Here is a 21,027-nt window from a genome sequence, read left to right on the forward strand (position 1 = left end):
CATAACTGCATGCAATAGTTCTGTGCATTTATAAACGTTTATAAAGTATATCACCTGAAGTTTGCATCATTACAATCATTACAATTACGTCACGGTGATGTAAACATTACAGAGTGGAACTTCATCTGCTGTGTAACTTTGCAGTACAATCAGTCACAAACGACTGGCTTAGGTTACTCCTCTTACCTTTCCAAAACTGCGATATTATTAGAAGTAAGGTACAACTCTTCAAGTGCTGGCCATCCTGGAGCACAAAGAAGAACCTAAGAGCAAAACTTTATTTAATATAACAAAAGCTGGGGGAAATCATTCCAGAAACTATACTTCATGTAGATTTCCTGAGAAGATGTTCAGAACAAGCCACAGCTCCCCAAAACAGAGAAACAAGCATTATGGATTGCCTAGCCCTCACTTTCTTCCAGCTGGCTCTTGCCTGTGTCTGGATCTACCGGCAGAGATGACATCAAAGGGGTTCTGTACAGTCACAGGACTCAGGGTTCCAGGCTGTAGTCTAGCAGCTGCCCTACCTCAGACTGTGTGACCTGGAAACTGGATTTATTTTACTCCGTTGGGTTGGAGCGATCAGATTTTCCCTATGATGAGGTGAGGAAATGGCCGTATACACCAGACTGCTAATGGTTCTGGAACATCTGCACATCTCATCAGGTCTGCCAGACTTCTTGAATGTCTTAATTTATCAGAGCTTGGAGGCTTCTCTGTGATGGGACTGTGCCAGCACATGAAACCACTAAAACCCAAGAACTGCATTAAGTCAGCACATATCCTGAAGTTTTCAATTAAAAGAAATTAGTTCAAAAAGTCTACAAAATGAACAAAGATGCATTTGTTTTAAATCTTGTGTCCTGAAAGTACAGACACATCATTATTTTACTTTATAAAGATTTATTTTTTGCAAACAGCTACAGCAGGTAACACAACTTTTAAAAATAAATGCTTATTATAAAGCAATAGAAGTTGCTGGCACAAACCCCAGTTTTTTATGTGATTGTGACAGTATCAAAAATTTTGCAGTTTTAGCAAATGGAGTTCCATAAGCACTGGAACTGAATGGCTTTCTACAGATTTGTGCCAGTGAGTTGCAAATTTTTTTTTTCACTGAGGTTTGTCTTGTGTGTATTCTCCAGAGACAAATCAAGCGTGAGCTCATCCTGCTACTCCTTCCTTAGTTAGGAAACTTAAGGAGGGGCTCTTTCCTTCATCTACATTCCTATTTTCTTGGAACTTGTAGGTAATAAATTATTTTTAAGCTCCCACCTCTTCTCAAAATGTGTTTGCAATTGGCTAGCAGATTCAAAGTTTTTGAGATGCAGCACCACAGCCACACACATGCACAGCATAATCGGCTAAAGGCTGTTTTTACAGGAGGTTACAAAGGTTACAAAGCAGTGCAAGTTCAGCCATCTGGACAATCAAATTGTATTTGTTATGTATATAGCTAACTGATTCTCCTGTAAATGCCCACTATCCTAGTCACCAAAAAGCCTCCTTTCATCAACGGTTCTTCATTCTCTCCATTAGAGCTCTACGAAGTTATACAGCTGGATGTATATATAACTGTCTTATTAGATACAAAATACTGAGATGTCTTCAAGTAGGTGGCATATGATATGGGACTTAACTGCTTCACACCCAAAATTATGAAACACCATCCTGTTGCCATATCTGCAACACACGTAAAATTACAAACTCAGATATAACAACTTTTCCTGCTCCACAGCAACAGCAGGAAACACCAATATTTTATCTCTTTAATTTGGACAGTGTTTCCCTACGTCAACAAGACAGACCAAAAGAGTTTATCTATTAGTGATGAGGAAGCATGAAAAGAAGCCTGAAGAGTCAAGAGAAATTAAGTGCACATTTACTACAGGGAACCTCTGGGGGCTTCCCCCACAAAAGCCCTGCGTTGTGACGGATGGAATAGAAAAACTGCACAACACTGAAGTATCAGAAGCCTTTTCAATAGACTGACCAAATTATTAGAAAATTGCCGAGACCAAATGATAGTCACATCACAATCCTAAGAAACTCCAATTGCGGAATTTTCAACTATTGCTTAAAACAGCTCCCACAGAAACTAAGCTCACAGGTCTAACACTAAATTAACACTCAGGGGAGACCAGGGGCTTGTTGGGGATGGCTGGTGGGGAGGTTGGGACAAATAGCCAGTGGAGTAGCCACTGCCGATCAAAAAGAAAAACGGAAATCCAAAACCTACTGCAAAAGAAACAAAGAAAACAAGAAACAATTGTCACCATGTAAGTCCATGATGTTCTTGTATTGTTGGTCTCTTTATCCCAGAAAGCAAGTAATATAAATAGGAAAGGCACAAAGCAGCTTAACAAGAATCATCAAAGCTATGAAACCGAAAACAGCTGTTCTCAGTTACTTGCATACAAAATATTGAGACACATTAAAATTATCAGGCAGCAAGATCAAAAATCAAAAAGGGTATTTTTTCATACAGCACATAATTAAACTGATGTTAAAAGATGTGGGTATCAAAATTTTCAAATGCTTCTTAACACAGTTCGATAAACAATGAAATACAAAATCCACAAAAAATAATTAAATACAGATATACAGTCTCCAGCTCGGGAAGTCCCGGAATTCCAGACTACTTTATAAGAAGCTCTTACCATACACTTGCCCTTTGCCTAGAATTTTACCTAACTACCTGCTACTTGCCAGTGTCAGAAACATGACCCTGCACCTCTCGTCTAACCCAGATTTTTCTTTTACCCCGTGTAACAGCAGATTATTTTATAAGATGTTAGTTCGAGAACAGAATGACAATTATAACATTATGATGTACATGCTGAAAAAGAAAAAGTGGTTTTGGGAGCCATAAATATGAATTCATTACTATCAAATGCATTAATTCAATTTCTAGGTCAATGGTTTCTAACTGTAGGATATTTCATAGCACAACTTCTCCCCTTGAAGGGTATATGTTATGTTTTGAACAATCAATCAACAATTAGACAGTAATGAGCTCTTTTATGGATATACTGATAGAAATCTCAGCTGTATTTAGACATATGCATATAATGTACTAATGAAAGAACTTTTAGGAAAGCTGATCCTCAAGGCATGTAAATGTGGATTTATGCATAACTGCTTAACAGTTAAGCGTTTCCCTCTACTGTGAAAAATACTTCAAAACAGGGGAACAAACGAAAAAAAACCCAACCCACCCCAAGTCTTCTTTTTTAAAACTAACCCCATGCCATATATTCTTACGCATGGTGCCAAGTTATTTTTAAATGCTGTTCACCACCAAATTGTTTTAATTTTAATAAAAACATTTCTAGGATTTTCAGACTTTGCTTATATTCACATTAACAATCACTGTATTCCTCTTTTCCCTGGATCATATTCATTACTATTTTCTATTAAGAAGTTGACTTTTCAAAGTAACTCCCTATAGAGCTCAAGCAGTAATATTTTGAGTTTATTCACAGAGATTTAATGTCAGGCCAGTCCCTTTATTTTTCCCCTTTTTTTTGGCTGCCACGGAACACCACTTTGAAGCATAGGCTTCTGTCTCTGTACTTATGAATGAATCAAATTTCAATTTTCTAAGAAAGATTGCTGAACAAAATATGTATTTACTGCCTATGATGAATTGTCAGCTAAAGCAGAGTTGCAAAACCAGCAGCTGCCAACATTTTAAACACCACAGATTTACTCTGACGAGCACTAGACAAGATTTGAAGTGTTTGTAGCCACTTAATTCTTCCATTTAGTTCACTATTCATATTGCTGCCGTTATGGAAGGATTATAACTGTCCCAGCGAAAACCACACTGATGGTTTAAGAGCACAGTGAACGGCCACTGAACAAAAATATAGCAACAACCCTCCTCTAGCCCTGCTGCAGAAGAGAAGGAAGAAGTTTCTTTCCATTTAACTCAAACCCCAGTTTTGGTAAGCGCTCTATTACCGGATAGTGGCTGGCAGCAAAAAATTGAAAATTCAGGTAATTTCACAATGCAGTACACACAAAATGTAACCTGAAGAAATCCAAATAATGGGCTGGAATTTACAGGCCGTTATAAGCAATGTGGCACTACTGAGATGTGCTTCATAAGCCTGCTCTCTGAAAAAAGGCCCACTGCTAACGTATTTGACAACAGGACTTCACGCTTAATAAGACAAAGTATTAGGGGAGAGTCATTTACATGTCTGCCTGTTTCAGTCCCTGAAACAAGTCAGAGCTTTGTTTATTCAGTGCTGTATCTGTGTTGCACATAACCAGGCACGATGTACTTCAAAAACTGTCAGTATGTGCAAAGATACTAAAGCCAATCTGCTGAGGCAAAGCGATGCCAAAACAAGTACTTCGTGTCATGATGACATACGTTCTTTCCATTTGCATTTGTTCTATTGCATGCATAAAAATGCAGATAAACCTTTAATAACTGCAAGGCAGCAAAAAGTTTTCATTCACAGAAACCTCTGGGAAATGAAGTTCTATTATACTCCAACTGCTTTACCTTGACTTGGCAATTTGCAAATGGAGATGAAGCAAAATGCTGCTTATTAGACTCCTGTGCCAATGCAACTTCCTATATTATGTAGGAACTATGCCAGTTACCATGTAACTAATAGTTATGCCACAGCACCTTTTCTAAGGCTGATTACATTTCACTAGAATAATACAACGCATAAATGTTTCTTGTGCTTTCCTTGTCTCAAAAACCTAACAATATAAATAAAAACAAAACCAGGAAAGGTTATTACCTCTGTCCATGTAACCTCAGTTTGATTAAGTGCCAGAATCCTCAATTTTGAAAATACACCAGATACAGAAGTTGATGTAGATGGAAATTTAATTTTGTTTTCACTGTGTAAAAAGAATAATTATTAGCATAATGAATAATTGCATCTATTTAAGACACTAATTTGGAAATATGTATTAAAGACAAAAACAATTGCCACAAAATTAAAAAGTCACTGCAAAGGTGTAACATATTTTACAATACCATACAATTTCCTTCTAGTTATATTGAAACATACCCTTTCTTCCTAATTCACTCTCCTACTTCATGAATGCATATTTATTCATCTGTGGCCTCCTTCCCCATTTTCCTCCAAGAAGTCAGATTTTGGGTTTAAACCCATTAGTGTTGATTCAAAATAAAAACCCTAGATGACTATCCAGACCCCAGTAAAAAAAAAAAAAAAAAAAGGATGTAAAATCCACTCTCAATAGCAAAATATCCCTATAGAATAGTTAAAAGATTCTCAAACCTTCAGTCTTCAAATTAGTATTCATTACTCACCCCTAAACAAAAGTTTTTTTATCTTTCCTAAGGTCTAGTCTGCCTGTATATTACAATAAAAATTTCTCAGCGTAATTAAAACTTACATACTTATGGGTTAGTTTTCCCTATTTAAACAAGCTCTTAGAGAGCTGACGGATGACTAATTGCTTTTATTCTTCTTCCAACATTCCTTGCACAAAAAAAATCAGTAACAGACTTACCTGCTAATGGCTTTCTTTTTTAAAGTAAACAGGAGGTCAAAACGATAAAAAACAAATTCAGACTATTTCAGTTTCTAGTCATAAGCCTCAGATTCCAGCATCAACCTCATTTTGCTTTCCAATTTTACCACAGATAACTTCGGAAACCCCCGCAGTCTAGACTATACTTCTCAACAATGAAACCCAACAAATTATTCTAAGTGAAACAAAATAAATTCCCTGTATTCTCATGCATGCTGATAATAATAAATCATGACAGCATATGGTCTAGGCAAAGATAGATTTACAAATAGCACCCAGGTAGCAAACAGCTGTTCAGTGCTAAATACTGAAGAAAATGGAACACCTATAACTATTAAAAAAAATAATATCGTCACATTAACTCTAAAAACAAATACAAAAACTGGAGTCACTTTGTTACTAAATTAACTTGTTATTTATTCCAATTTAACTTACATCCCTTTCAACTGTTTTAGCTACACTGTACAATGACAGCTTTGGAAGCTGCTAACCTCAAGTCAGACCTCCAAGACTCTTCAAAAAAAAAAAAAAAGTCGTATTTTGGGTTTCTGCCTTGAGTCCTGTTGCCCTGTTGCTGTATTCAAAGAGTAGCATGACCTCCAAAGCAGCTGACCAACTCTGCTTAAAGTGTCGAGGCGCTAATCTTGACAATAAAACAAACTTCCTAAAGTTGCAGCTATAACATTAACTTCTCAAAATTAGTGGCTTAGCATGCTACCAGTTTACAAACTTTAATCTACTGTGTAAATTCACGCCACAAGATTATTCTGGCATGTGACGGCTACAGCGTATAGGTGTGTACTGAAATGCTCTTTTTGAAATTATTTTGTGAATTCTTTCTTGTTTTGATGGAATTGCAACTTTATTTAACAACATTCTCCTTTTCCAATGTCATTATTGTACTAAGAGATTTTCCCCTAGGTCTGTCACCATGATCCACAGCTCTTATCAGCATCACTTCAGGACAGGAACAGACTGGGCCTTGGGATACTTAAGGTTTGTTTAAAGCATTACAGGTATTTCAGTTTGGTGTCAAGACACTGTTGGTAAAGCACCATTCTTCCACAAAAGTGGGTTCCTAAATAAAGACTTGCATGGGCAGTCAGAATATATCAACAATAATAAAAACCAGAGATAAAGTCTTGAAACACTTGAAATGACTTTAAAAGAAAATGAAAATATATTTACTTTATGGCTTTTCTATGTAGAAAAAAATTCCTAAGCTCACCAAAAAAACCCAACAGGTTTGCAAACCCAGAAGTCAAACGGATAGCTACTACTAAAACTAACTAAAAATGCTAAGCAAGATTTTTGAGTGCTAAGGATGTGTTACTAGTGCTTTCACAGGCAGGCTGCAAATTCCCGCAGCAATGCCACCTCAAGGTCTTGGCTTCTCCTGAGTGGCCCATCTGCCAGCAGAGCCCCCACCCCCTGCCAGTGCCACGCAGACCCCATGCACCAGCATCCAGAGAGCCTGACCTGCTGCACATGCATGCAGCAAATCCGGCTGCCTCTCCTGCCGAGCCGGTCTCCTTGCTGCAACCAGACTCACTGCACACATGCAATGTGGATGCAAACACGTGTTAAGTCAGCTCTGCCTCAGGGCAAACTAAGCTTGAAAAATCAAGAGAATTAATTGTCTTAGAAGTTGCCTAAGTGTATAAGGGCATTTTACAATGCTGTAAACCTAAGTTTCTATACTCCCGGTCTCCTTGTTTCTATAAAAGTACTCAGCATTTTTTTTTTACCTTCAGTCTAACTGCTTAAGAGTCTACAGTACACTGTAAAAACCTAGAGTGCATTTTAATCTGTCTCCCTAGCCAACCAGCCAATTTGCATAAAGATGATGAAATCTGTTATGTAGAACACATTGACAAATGCCTAAATTCCTGTAAATGTTTAATGGCTGAAATCTGTATTCTATTTTTCAGACAACTGTGCTTTTTCTAATTTTACAAAACTCCAATCAACACCCATCTGTCCCAAGCACTCCTCCAGAATTTAGTTTTACATAGATGCTGAACTCCTAGGGTTCTAGTCTTTCATGGAAAAGGGATGACTAAAAAATATAGCACACGCATGAGTCATTGAAGGACAAGATTTTAAAAAAGAAATATTAAAAAACTTAGCTCCCATTAAAATGAGTACTGAGGCATCCAGTTACCTTTAGAAAGCTGACCCTGTATCTATAAAAGAGACTCTTCTTTTTTGTCCCTACCCCAAAGGAACAGAAACCCAAATATGAATATTTATACCTAATATTAAGTGTTTCCAGATTTTGAACTTGAGAAGCAATAGCTGTTACTGTCTCCCAAGATGATACCAGATTTTTTGATAGATTTATATGCCTGATATCTGAAATTTCACATTAAGAAAAAGGAACTTATCTCAAATCTGAACTCCATCTTTCAGAGATTAGAATTAGGGCTTGTTTTTGAATCAAATAAACAGAAATAGATTACATGTTTGAGCTAAGGGATACTACTGCTCAGTTACAGCAAATTATATTTTGATTTGTGGTACGGAAATGGCTCACAGTTTTATAAAAGAGCTTAACTATACAAATCCTAAAATGGATTAATTTCTGTACTGACAGGAACTCTTACCAGTCCTTATAAATGAACCAATACCACCTGCTTTGTATTTCTACAACTGTTTTGCTACAACATGCAGTATATTGAATATGTAATTTATTGGAAACATCTGGTGCCTACAGAACATATCAGTTGTATTTTTATGGGGTTTATCTATTCGAGATTAAAATTTTTTAAAAAAACCCAAACCAAACCAAAATCCATTGCTGGAGCCTTCTGAAATTACAGTCACAGTAGCAACCTATGACAGTATTTCTATTTTTATCCACAATTTGCATTCCCTCTCAAAAACTGTAGGCATCTACTTTTTTCTAACTCTGTAAACACTGCATTAAGCTTCTAAATAGCCACTGCATTTTAAAACATTTTTTTAATAAAAGGATACAAATATCATTGAAGTGAACTCTTGAATGCTAAAATACGTAAATTATTTGTGATCTCATGTAATATAGCAAAAAAGGATACTAGCACACGTTCTGCTGATTTCCTCTGTCTCGCCAGCATGGCTCACTGCACACTCACGCACTGAGATATCTACCAGTTGGTTCAGTCGGCTAAATGAGAAAGAATATTCTGTTAAGTAATCTTCAAACAGAAATATGTCCGTTGTACAAATACCTGGTTGTTAAAACTAAATAATTTTCTTTTCATACATATCGCCTCCTTTAGAATTAGCAATGTGCAGACTGCTACAGTGTAGTCTGTCTTAACTCAAAAAGAGATACAGCTCTGTTTTTTGCCTTTGTGTTGCTACTACAAAGGAAGTTAAACCACAACCCCTACCTCCCCAAAACCCTCACCTAACTGAGAAAAGTGATAAACCAGACAAAATATAGCGATGTAAGCTGGAATTCAATTAGACGTTCCAAGTTAAACAGGTTTCTTGTAATATTTTTTGAAAGAGGTTCTAAGTTATTTGGACATTCTTTGTACCACTTATCCAAAAAGACAAAAACAACAACAACAAGTATTTTTGACTGCTTAGTTAGTATGTTCTGGGAGACAAAAGGAGAATAGTTATGATGTATCAGCTCAGAAGGAGAATGCCACCTACTGAACGGATGCCTCTCTACTGCTGGAGGTCATTAAAATTGCAATCTGTTACACATCATCAAATTACTTCCTTTCTTACCCTTTCAGATAAATGAACATGACGTGAACTGACTGAAAGGCTTCTTCACTAGCAGTACAGTGACCTTCCGTCTTCCCTCTCTTAGTTACAAAATCATTACTGAGATGAGTAAACAAAGATGATATAATACTGTAGTGTTAACAAAATACTAAAATACATCCATTTAGAGAGGACCATGCATGTGTATAATGATTGCCAATATCACGGTAATTTAGCACACTCATTCCTCCCAAAATATCATCATCTCCTACTTTGTGAAATCAGAATGAGGATTGTGAACACTCAAACGTGATACAAAGCTCTTTCCTATCTGTAGAAAGGTAAATTATGAAGCCACAATAGGAAGACTTCTTGTCTCTTCCACCACAGAGCAGTCTGGCTTACTTTTGGAGATATGACAATATTAGAAGCAAGGCAGCCAGTCTCCCTTCCTTACAGCTGAACTCTACTACTTGACTAATCAATTGCTGAGAGTGTATCTTAGATTTTCATATATTATATATATATGTATTACACCTGCCTTTGCTGTTCTGCAACAGAATCCATGCCAACAAATTCCACAGTCTTCTTTCCGAATACTAATGTATTCTCTGTCCCATGTTGAACATCTTGCTCATCATTCAATCCGTACCGATCCTTTACTGCAGTAAGAAAATCTACTCCGAAATTTGCCTTGTTTGGCCGGATAAAAGATCCTCCTTTAGGATGCCTAGAACAGAGCAGCCAGGAAAAGGTGAAATATGAAAAGTTATCGTAAGAATGACCATTCTCAAAAGTACTAATTATTACTTTTTTTTAAATACCAGGAATGTCAGCAGTCAAAAGGCAATTCTACAGGCTAACTTTAGACATTACTGTTCCCACTCAGTAAGAGCAGGTAAGAATTGCACAGTATCTTGGACAGTATTTGACCCAGTAAGTTCACATTTTGAGATGCCACAAGATCCAAAGCACCAGATCTCTAAATGTACTAACACATCAAAATTACAGTGCCAGTGCCATTATCAGAAACAACTTCTCTGTTGTTTCCAAATTCATTATGAGATAATTCTTCCAGAAAATTAAGGTTCTGCCTACAGACAGACACAAAGTTACCTAAATCATAAAACTAATGCACCTGGAGTCTTACCACAGCCTAAGGTCCACAGGAATAACCAGAACAGTCATTGCATCATTACATTTGACTAGAATAATTCACTTGTAATTCTAAGAGAATGCAGCCTTGTCCTTCCATCCACACAAATGACACAAGACGCAAACTGTGCCACTTGGAACTCTCATACAAACTCAAACTTCTAAAAATTCTGATACTAACTCGGGAACAATTTTGAAACTGAATATTCAAAAGAATTATCCAGCTAATGTATGTTCTACACAGTCCTATGAGACATTTCTTAGTTTTTCCTGAGCGCTAAAAAAAATTTATTGCACAACAATTTCTTGCTGTGCAATCACTTTGACAATTTCTATCAAAGTTTGGAAGGAAACACAGTATCTAGGATGAACTAGCAGGGACACGTTGCAGGAAGAGTATCACAGAGCAGATGGAGGATCCGATAGGAGGATCAGCCAGAAAACAGCAGGAAGAAAATTGGAAGTTATGATTACCTGTCTGCCTTCCAGCTGAGAAGAGTACAGACTCTGGCTGCAAAGTACCCAGAAGGAAGAAATCACTTATGTAAATAAACCTCCTCTTTTCAAAACATCATGTAAACGTCAAGTGGCTAATTAGCAAACTGTAATATAAACCATCAATGCTACAAGAGTTCAAAATTTTCTCAGAAAAACAGTAACTAGAGACCCGGAAACCTATGGACCTATTACAAGTAGATGGAATAGCTTGGCCACCATATATTCACATAATTATTAAAAATATCAGTACCGGAAATTGCCTGTGCCAGTTTCATTCATTGACATTTCTAATACTTATTTAAGTACTCTCATATCCTAAAGAAGGGTCTGGGTAAAAAGCTAGTTATTATTTACTTCAAAAATATTTTCAGTCTAGTTTTCCAGTGACTAAGTTTGGAGCACAGTGATGACAAAGCAAGCAGAAAGACATACTCTTAGAGAATGTAAATCCAGGGTGTAGTACCATGTTCAATAGGCATTTTCAATGTCCTACATTTTCAATTGAGTAACCTTCTTCTAAGTCTTTTCTTCCACTCATTTGAAGTTCTTCATAGCTTGCAAACATCTGGCTAGTTCAAATGTTGCAATTCCTCAAAGGTAAAAATTATGTGACTCTTTCTCAACACCACTTCTTAAAACAGTAAATGACGTTTTCATCATCTTAACTATAACATCTCTTACCTGCAGAGTATATCACTTTTGCATTTAAGTCAAACAGCTACATAGATAGCAGAGTGCAGGATTCTACTTGGGGCCCTGGAAAGAAAACCTGTAGTCTTGTCTATCCGTAATTCACCCTAGGTCCTGCTATATGTTTATTCTGACATCTCCTGTCCTTTTTCCTATCAGCTCGATTCTCCCATTTTGTCATCGCCATCCCTCTGCACTCAACAGTTCTGCTCCTTTTCTTCCTTTGCTCTCCCCAAGCCTCTCCCCAGAGCTGATCTAGACCCCTGCACATGCCATTTATCCCCAGTGTTGCCCAAGCCCTTTGGGTCTCTCCATCACCATACCCATTCCTAAGCCCATTTCTGTCCTCTCTGGTCACCGTTTCTATCAGCATCTCCTTCCTCATTGTCTTTGCAGGAGCCAGTTCTATCCCCAGGAAAAAAATGCAAAGGAAATGAGCTACCTTGTCATTTGAAGCTACTGGAAAAGTAAAGTGCATATCTCTCTCAAAACCCTTCTATTTTTTGTTCTGATCACAGCAAGATCGCAGGGTTTTTCTCTCCTGTTCCTATACCTTCAAAGCACTATGCATGCTCTTACCTAATGTATACCCAAATCCATTCCACAGCCTAAGTTTCTTTTTCAATTCCTTTCCATTAATTTGATCTACTTTTGCAAGAACTGTCACAGAGAAGGACGGAAAAGGAGACTGCAATGGGAACCTATTTTCAGGCAAAATGATTGTGTGTTCAAGGAGAGAGGTCGCTTACCTGTCACTCATTTTCCCTAAAATATACTGCCTGTATTAACTTTCACGCTAGGGAATATGAATGGTACAAACCATATGTACAAATCAAACAACTAATGTACAGCACCTGGACTCATGAAAAAGCACACCTATTAGCAATCCGTCTCTATAACTGGGAACTAAACAGATAAATCCTAATCCAAAGAGTCATCCAGCATGGTTATCATGAGATGGAAGAACCTGTGGATATTCATCAGCCTGACTTAACCTGAACATGCGGAACTCTGAGAAGAGGGATTTTGCTCCCATGTGTGCAAAATGTCCCGCATCCAGGACAATACACTGCGCAGAAATGATCTGGTACAAGATATGCCCCAATTTCCTTAAGCAGAAAATCTGGAATACGCTCAAGTGGGGCTCTGACAATCAGCTGGCTCTGGTTAATACCGATACTTCTCACTGACTTTCAAAATAGAGAGGCTGACCCCAATCTCAGAAGTCAGCTTGTAGGACACTTCCTATTCATGACTCAGTACCCTGAAGCAATACAGCCCATCTGCCACCACACCCAGGGCCCTTCAAAGACACTCATTAAAATTTATATTAGCTATCAGCTTCCACTGGTTAACCATCTCCCTTCAACGAAGTGGAAATTGGGTATCATCCTTCCTTGTTAATGTGAAACAGAATGGTGCCACACCTCATCATTACAGGTCCATGATGGCTCTTCTATAGGCTACAGAATATCACACACATCCACTTCTCAGTACCTGAAGATTAATGCAGGAATACATAAACTGCAATCTGCCAACAGTTACACACTCGAGCTGTCTGACTGCAGAAGCAAGCTTCTGAGCCAAGGAGAGAGATCTCAGTTTTACCAGCCTAGACAGTAAAGGTGGATGGAAGGGCTTCTTTGCCCAGTACCAGCTGTTTGCAATGATTAACTCAAGGCAATTAGCATCATGACTGGGCACACACACAACCAAGCTCCTAAGGTGTCATAAAATACAGCCAATTGAACCCATTTATGCCTTTTCTAAACAGATCTCTTCCTTTTAGGGGAAGATGCTCAACAGACTAGACTTTTTAGAAGAATCTACACAGTGCAGCAAAGAAAACCCTTCCAGTTTTGTAACAGTTTGTGGCATCAAACAATGCTTACAAGTGACACCTAACGCGCATCTGCTATGGTGTATCAAATTCCGGACTGCAGAGCAGAAGCTTTGCAAACATCAGCAAGTACTTGAAGTTCTTGCAAGTTTACCTTAGTCAAACAGACAGGTAAGCGGAGTCTGAGCTTTCACAAAACAAGGAAAGAAAGGAAGGTATCGGCAGCTCCAGATGCTATCTTAAGGTTCTGCTGGTGCAAAGGACGTGTTTGAACAGTGGTTAGGGACAACAGTTTCGTTTCAACACTTTTCTGTTGACAGCAGAGAGCAGAAGTCTCTGACGGGTACAGTGACACACAGTGAAACAATCGAAACTTCCTAACAGAGACCTTCTGAGACTAATAGGAGTCTTGGGAACGCATTCTCCCCTTGCTAAATGGCAATCGTTCTTTCTTCATAGACGCCAACATAATATTAACGGCTTCTTGTATTTGAAGAATTTGTGCTCCTGAGTAGATATTCCTGGAGGTGAATCTGTCATTCTTGAAGGAGAGATAGTCTGCTATAAACAGATCTCCTTTGGGCAGGAACATAAGTTTCATGCAAACAGTAACATCTGATTAGTCACAACTGCTGTCTGTAAATTTAAAAACGTGTCCCTACACAACTTATAAAAGTCACTGAAGAAGAAAAAACTGAAAACACTTAATGCCTTTGCCACAATAACCTGGCATTTCAGGACCACACAAATACTCAAAGCTCCCACCAGAAGAAAACTTAGTAACACAAAAGCAGAAAAAAAGACCACAAAGATCTCAGAAGCAATTGCAATTCTGCCAGGCTGAAAACATTACAGAAACAAACTTTTCTGTACTACCCTCCATTTCTCTGGCTTGCTGTGAAAGTCAAACCTGGAGAAATGGATTACAATTTAATATGGTCAATACTTCTAGTAACAGTGCCTGCTGAACTATCAGGATTCCTCTGGTAAGTGATCTGGTAAGAACAATGTTCTTTAGCAGGGTGCAATGTGTCCCTTTCAATTATGACGCAGAGTACTCTAAATATGTGATACAGCAGAACGTTACCCCACCTTGTGAGGTAAAGAGTTGTCATCTATTGCTAGGGAATCCACACATTACCTCCCCCAGCAAAACGGCAACGATAAAAACAGCTGCTAAAATAGCAACGCCTGTGTAAACACTATGTGTGAATGAAATACCCAAAACTTAGCGAGAGGAAGGCTAAGGAAGAAGATGTTCCTTCTGCCAGATTAAATGGGGTCGGGGATAAGGGTGGTGGGGACAGACACACACACTCCACTTGACAGGAAGCATAAAAGAAGCTTCAACGTCTGTAACTGTGGGGAGGAAGAAGGCGGTACCAGAGTAGCAGTCAAAACCTGGTTTGACACCATCAAAAGTCACCCCACCAGCAGCACATCTCTGCCCAGGCCAGTCAGAGCTGCCTCCTGGCCAGATGCCGAAATGAGGCTGTGCCCAGCAAGGACAGACATCGTGGGGAGCAACCCATACACCCCACATGTCAGTGTGCAGGGGAAATGTGTGTGTTTGTAACCCACATCTCCCAGGGGAGCATGTGCATGTAACTGTGAATGGATCTGGGGGACAAGAACTTACCTGGAAGCATACTCATGTTTCAAAAGCTGTATATAAATTCTAACAGTATTTTAAAGGCTTGATTACTCCTCATTTCTCTCGAGGAACTGTAGAACACAGCCTGTTTTAATTACATTATACACTACTGCAACTGACAGCTGGAATAGCTGCTTCTGTTATTATAAACAAAACTTTATTATTGGGGTGGGAGGCGGGAAATACACAAAAATGCCACTAGAGTAAGCATGGCCATTTCCAGCTAATCCAGAGTTGATTAACATGCTCGTGACGTCAGCATATTTTATGTGTCACAAAGCATGGCTGTTTTGTTCTTTGGTTCTCATATTCTTAAGAACTTTAATTAGCACCACATAATATATGACCCAGATAAATGTACTGCCATGAAACACAAAAGTTTAGGTCATATTTTCAAAAAAGACTTACTACAAAGACCACATATAGCTGTAAGCAGACCTACTGATTTACTCAAAAAAGGACTCCAAAGAAGATCCTCTGGTAATGAGTATCTCCAATTCAGTTTTATTTTCCTCTTATGATCTCTTTTTGAAATGTCACTCTGAAAGATGTATGTTCTTAAATTCTTTTCAAATTTACCTTAAAAAGAATTTTAAAATGTCCTTTCATTGCATTTGTTCATAGTACAAGCTACTCCAGGAGCTGCTTCTGCTTATCAGAATTCAGGGAGTGAGCAAAGTAGGCTTGTAAGCAAATGACACTACTGATAAGGTTTGAGGGAAAAAACCCAACATAAATATTTTGTTTATTTTTATATATGTATATACATCATATAAAGAAAAATAACCCCCCTTTCCCCCAAACAGCAGTAGTAAAGAGGTGACATTTTAGGTAGTGGAGTTGTTTGGGTTTTTAGCATCTTGTTGATAAAATAAGGTAACCATTTTTTTTTTTACTTGATTTTGCCTACATCTTCACAATTAGTACATGAACTACAAATGAGCTTGCACACAGAAAATTCCATCTGTGAGTTATGGTTGACTACAGAACTATTAGACTAGAGCTATTATTTACTCTTCTAGACTCCAGAGGGACCTTCTCTGATTGGACCAAAGCAGAGTACAAAGAACAGGTATTTTAAGAACAACATGTTTAAAGATCATTACATTTAAATTTGTTATGAGTGCACACAGCTTCACTCAAAAAGTTGATTCTTACAACAAGACTTGAGATCACTATCTGAGTTTTCATCTCCTGGGAGCACACTAATGGTTGCTAGAAAAGCAAGAGTCTATACACATGTATATAAACATTGTAAACACACAAATGTAAAGCGCTCAAGTTTCTGAAAAACATCCCCAACATGTTCAGTTGCTTCTTCCATCCAGATTCGGAATGGCCAGCCAATTACTTTCACTATTTCTCCTACAGCAGAATACAGCTAGCTTCAATGTGGAAACTGCTTCAACTAAATTCAAAGCATTTAAGAAGCAACTTCTGCTAATACATTCATCCAAAAGACATTGCTGCTCTAAGACCATAATTTCCAATTCTTTCGCTACGAAAAATCCAGTAACGTTGAATTTTTTTTCTTGCATTAAGTGTGTTTATCCTCCTTAAGCCTTGCATTACTATTATTATTGTTAGATACAAGGGAAAAAATATCCAGTCCTCACAGCTGTTTTTAAAAATTTATTTATTTTTCTAAAGAACAGATCTTATCATCTCATTTTCTGATTAATGAGGTCTCTAGGGTTTTTACCTTACGCAAACACAGAAGTTAAGATACAGACTAAGAGTTCTGATTTGCACTATTGAACATAACCTACCCCTTCCCTGTTTATGCCTGTTTGGCTACAGCTGAATTACCAGAAACAATTTCAAAATAGCTACTTCTCAATTTTGAATTATTTAATAGATAAATTCTTCTGCTGCTTTGGTCTGAGAACTAATGGCTCTACTTGCTGGCTCAAGAACAGTTTTGACCTGAACTGATGATGAAGTATATTCTTTAACAAGCCCTGAACTGCTTGTCAGACAGACCACAATACAAGTTCAGCAGCCTCCTTTGCTACCTCAGGGAATTCCATTCATCTCCAGAAGGCCTTCTGGAAGATATAAAACTAGACCTACTTTCCTCACAGTATAGAAACTATAATTGTGATCTTTTTTTTTCTATGTGACATTTTACAGCAACAGTTCTAAGTCTCTTCCATATCATATCCCTATGTTTAGATAGGAGAATATAAATATGGAAATGATCAGAATTTTTACAAGCTGGAAAACACATGCTCAAAGGTTAGCAAATGCATGTGCTGTTACTGCATGCTTTTAATTATTATTTTGGAGGAAATTCTTCTAAGTTTTCTCTATTGAACCATGCATTGAGAGCAAAACAATGTACATGCACATTCCACCTCTGGTTCTGAAACGTCTTTGAACCATGACCAGCCAAAGCTAGTGAGACTCCCAAAAACTGTCACCATGTTCCTTTCTTGTTTTTTTCACACTTCTCCAGTCATCTGCTATTAGCCAATGTCAGAGGCAGGCAAACTAAGCAAGACAAATATTTGGATGGACTTCACCTAGCTATTCTTATGACTTTTATTTACATGCAAGTTGGTAAAAAAAAAAAAAAAAAAAGGATTTGCTTACCCTCTCACTTTCACTCTTTCAAGATCATTAACATGATGAATTAATTTCAGAGAAAAGCCTTCTTACATTTTCCAACAAACCAAAGCAACAACACATCCAAAACCAAGACCACAGACAACTTCTAATTTATTGTCTTGGTTTGTCACTTTCGCTCATATTTTCAAAATCCTTCTATTAATTCTGAGTGCTCGCTGTCACACAATTCAATTTATATTAGATTCATTTCAGTTGAATGAGCACTTGAACAGTTAGGAACAAACTGTAATCAAACCATCCTTTCACAGTTATTACCAGCCTTGGAAAGTAGGAGGTGGAAAAAGACTTAGAAATCTCTCCATTTTATCTCATTAACGTAAGAGTGGCTGCGATCCAGCGGTCAAAACAAACATCCATGTAATGCCACATCCTTTCTCCAAAAGCTGCCAATAGAAAATGGTTGGGAAAAATGTGACAACAGGGCAAGTACTTTCATGGTATGGTCACAGAATATTCTCTCATCCTTCACTGCTCAGGAACTTACTGAGCTAGTAGCCCCTATAATTTAAGACCATTGATGACTCTTCTTCTATGAATTCTGTCCAGTTACTTTTTTTAACTCTCAAACTTTTAGCTGCTGCGGTGTTCTCTGACACGGAAATTTTGGTTTGCCACCAAAATTGCAAAAGGACATTCTCCCATGACCACCTTGTCAATATGCACGACGTCAACACTGAATCAACTCACTTGCATTTGAAATACTGTGTTCCTTCGTACGTGCCATCATGCTTTCCTCTCTGAGGATTATCCCATTCCACACCAAGCCAAATTCCTGAAAAAATATGATAGATACATTTTCAAATTTATGGCATCATAGACAGAGAAATCATGGTTGGAAGGAACATCTGAAGTTCATCTAGCCTAACCCTCTCTCTCAAAGGAGGAGATTGTCACCAACACGAAAACAGGTCAGCCAGGTAAATCTTTACTTTGCCAGATCTTGAAAAATCTCCAAGGACAGAAAGATTCCAACTTACCTGGGCAGCTATTCCAGTGCTGCATTACTTCAGCAAAGAAAAAGATTTTCCTGCTGTCCAATTTGAACCCTTCCAGCCACATTTGTGGCCGTTGTCCCTTACATAATCTAATGCTAGTAAGAATTCAGCTCTGTCATCTTTGTAATGGTCTGTCATCCAGCTGCCTGCAGCTATTAGATGCCACTTCATCTTCTCTTCACACTAACCAAACCCAGATTCCTCAACCTCTCTTCACAACACACGTATGTGGTCTATGCCCTTGACCACCTTGGCAGCCCTCCACTGGATCCTCTCAAGTTTATCTGCATTCCACTTGAGCTAGGACAGTCCCAAACCACATACGTGATTCCAAGTGCAACTTTATCAAGACCTCCTGCTCCCAGAGGCAGACACCAGCTTCCTTTGATTTGTTGGCCGTGTTCATCATTCTAAGGTAACCCAGTACAACACATATCTTGCGTGGGACAAGAGCTCACCGTTGGCTTATATTCATGACAGTATCCACCTTAACTCCCAAGTCCTTTACAACAGACCCTGTGAGTTGCTGGTGCTTCCCAATCTGTACCGCTACACAGTTTATTTCACACTACCTGGAGAAATTTATCCTTCTTGAACCTCTTGGGCCCAAACCTAAAGTTCATAAAGTTTGCTCTGGATTGCAATTCTACCTTTTGTCACACCGGCCAGTTGAGGGTGAAAGCTGCTCATTTTCTGAGACACTAATGAATATATTAAGCAATAGAGATGCCAGCATTTATTTCTGCAGGACTCGCATGTTATTAGATATCAAGTCACTATTACTGTTTTTCCACTTGACAGACTGGCAGACTTTCAATCCACTTAATCTGGCTTTTATTTCCCCAGCTTCCAAATAAGATTATTTATAGAGACACTGCTAAAAGACTTACTAAAGTCAAGGAATGCTACATCCCCCATTCTCCTTTGTCCATATTCCCAGTCATATCATCACAGAAGGTAATTAGGTTTACAAAGCACAACTTGTTCTTCTTTATAAGAGTCAAGTACTCCCAACTAACATCATGTCCTCCACAGGCTTGGAAATGGACTCCAAGAGAACATGCTACGTGATATTGCTAGGGACTGAAGTGAGACTGATGAGTTTACAGTTCCCGGATCACCCTTCTTGCCTCTTCTAGAACTGGATGCAAAGCTATTCTCCTTCCAAGCATCAGCCATCTCCCCATCCTGTCACCACAAGTTTTCAAAGATGACACATAGTGCATTCACAATCAGACTGGTCAGATCTTTCAGCAAACTGGGCTGAGTCTTATTCGTCCCCACGAATTTGAATACACTATCAAAGGAGTGTCTAGTCTGTTGATTTGTGGCTGCCTGCCTCTCTCCTTCCCAAACCACGCCAGTACACAGAGAGCAGGGCACAGACTGCTCATGAAAACTAACTGAAAAACGAAGGTGCTAAGATCTTTCTGTTGCAAGAAAAAACGTAACCAATTTCAACCAGAAGTACTTCTTGCACTCTTTTTGACAACTCTGACTTCTAAAAAACCCCCCAACAAGATATCTAGAGTAGAAGCGGCCATATTTATACAAGAACAACAAGGAAAAAAACAAGCTGTAAAATGCCACATCCTACTTCACTTTTTTAAAAAACTAAGAAGAGAACTAGGACTTTGAGAACAACCGTTAAACGTAAATAATATTTACTACCGTGCCGTTTACCTGCCGTAGGAGGAACGCAGCCAACGTAGCGCACAGTCGCATACTCCGTGCCACACAGGACTCTTCGGCCCAGCGCCCCCGAGGGCGGGCTGGCGGCCATCCCGGGGCTCCTGCGGCCTGAGCCGGCCGCAGCCCTGCGAGAGACACCGCACACCTCACCACCGCGGCCGCCCGGAGCCCCCCGCCCCCACACACCCCTTAAGCTCATTTTTCCCGCCCAGCAGCGCGCTGGGCCCCCGAGGGTGAAGGTTCGCCCTCCCAGCGCTATCCCCTGCAGCCCCCGCACGCCGCCGGCAGTGCCACTGCGGGAGCGGCCCCGCGGCGGAGCGGCCTCCTTTGGGGCCGCTTCCAAGCCGCGGACCGCAAACCGCCCTCCTCCAGCCAGCGCACCCGCTGCAGCGGAGATCACGGCGGGCCCAGTCCGCAGGAGGACGGGCAGCCACCCCCCGCCCCGCCAGGTGCCGCTACTGCGACAGTAAGTCACCGTCTCTGGGCCGAAGCAGCCGGTAACGCACTGGGCGGGAGGCGCAGCCCCGGGCCGGGCCCACACGCCGGCTTACACCCTGCACAACCGCGCCCGGGACGGACCGCCGCTAGCCAAGGCTCCCAGCCCCTCTTCCGTCCTGCGCAGACTGACAGCTGTC

At 39.3% G+C, this 21,027-nt stretch overlaps 1 protein-coding gene across 6 annotated transcripts in view; it reads right to left on the bottom strand.

Annotated features, from left to right (window-relative positions):
• The window catches only part of TBCE (tubulin folding cofactor E), a 29,494-nt gene extending 8,467 nt beyond the window's left edge, over positions 1-21,027 (bottom strand). Inside the window, exons 1-8 of one of the 6 annotated variants that reach the window (XM_040598426.1) lie at positions 20,899-21,027; positions 20,384-20,517; positions 18,393-18,477; positions 9,779-9,967; positions 8,592-8,680; positions 7,788-7,887; positions 4,767-4,869; positions 187-263 (exon numbers count right to left, since the gene is read on the bottom strand). In XM_040598426.1, the coding sequence (XP_040454360.1) occupies positions 187-263; positions 4,767-4,869; positions 7,788-7,887; positions 8,592-8,680; positions 9,779-9,967; positions 18,393-18,477; positions 20,384-20,483 (743 nt within the window). In that variant the 5' untranslated portion in view covers positions 20,484-20,517; positions 20,899-21,027. Of the gene's footprint in view, positions 1-186; positions 264-4,766; positions 4,870-7,787; positions 7,888-8,591; positions 8,681-9,778; positions 9,968-18,392; positions 18,478-20,383; positions 20,518-20,867 lie in introns of all 6 variants that reach the window. The other 5 variants (XM_040598425.1, XM_040598422.1, XM_040598424.1 and 2 more) reach the window with 5 other exon arrangements.

This window comes from Falco naumanni, chromosome 6, assembly GCF_017639655.2.
Source record: "Falco naumanni isolate bFalNau1 chromosome 6, bFalNau1.pat, whole genome shotgun sequence".
Taxonomy (NCBI): domain Eukaryota; kingdom Metazoa; phylum Chordata; class Aves; order Falconiformes; family Falconidae; genus Falco; species Falco naumanni.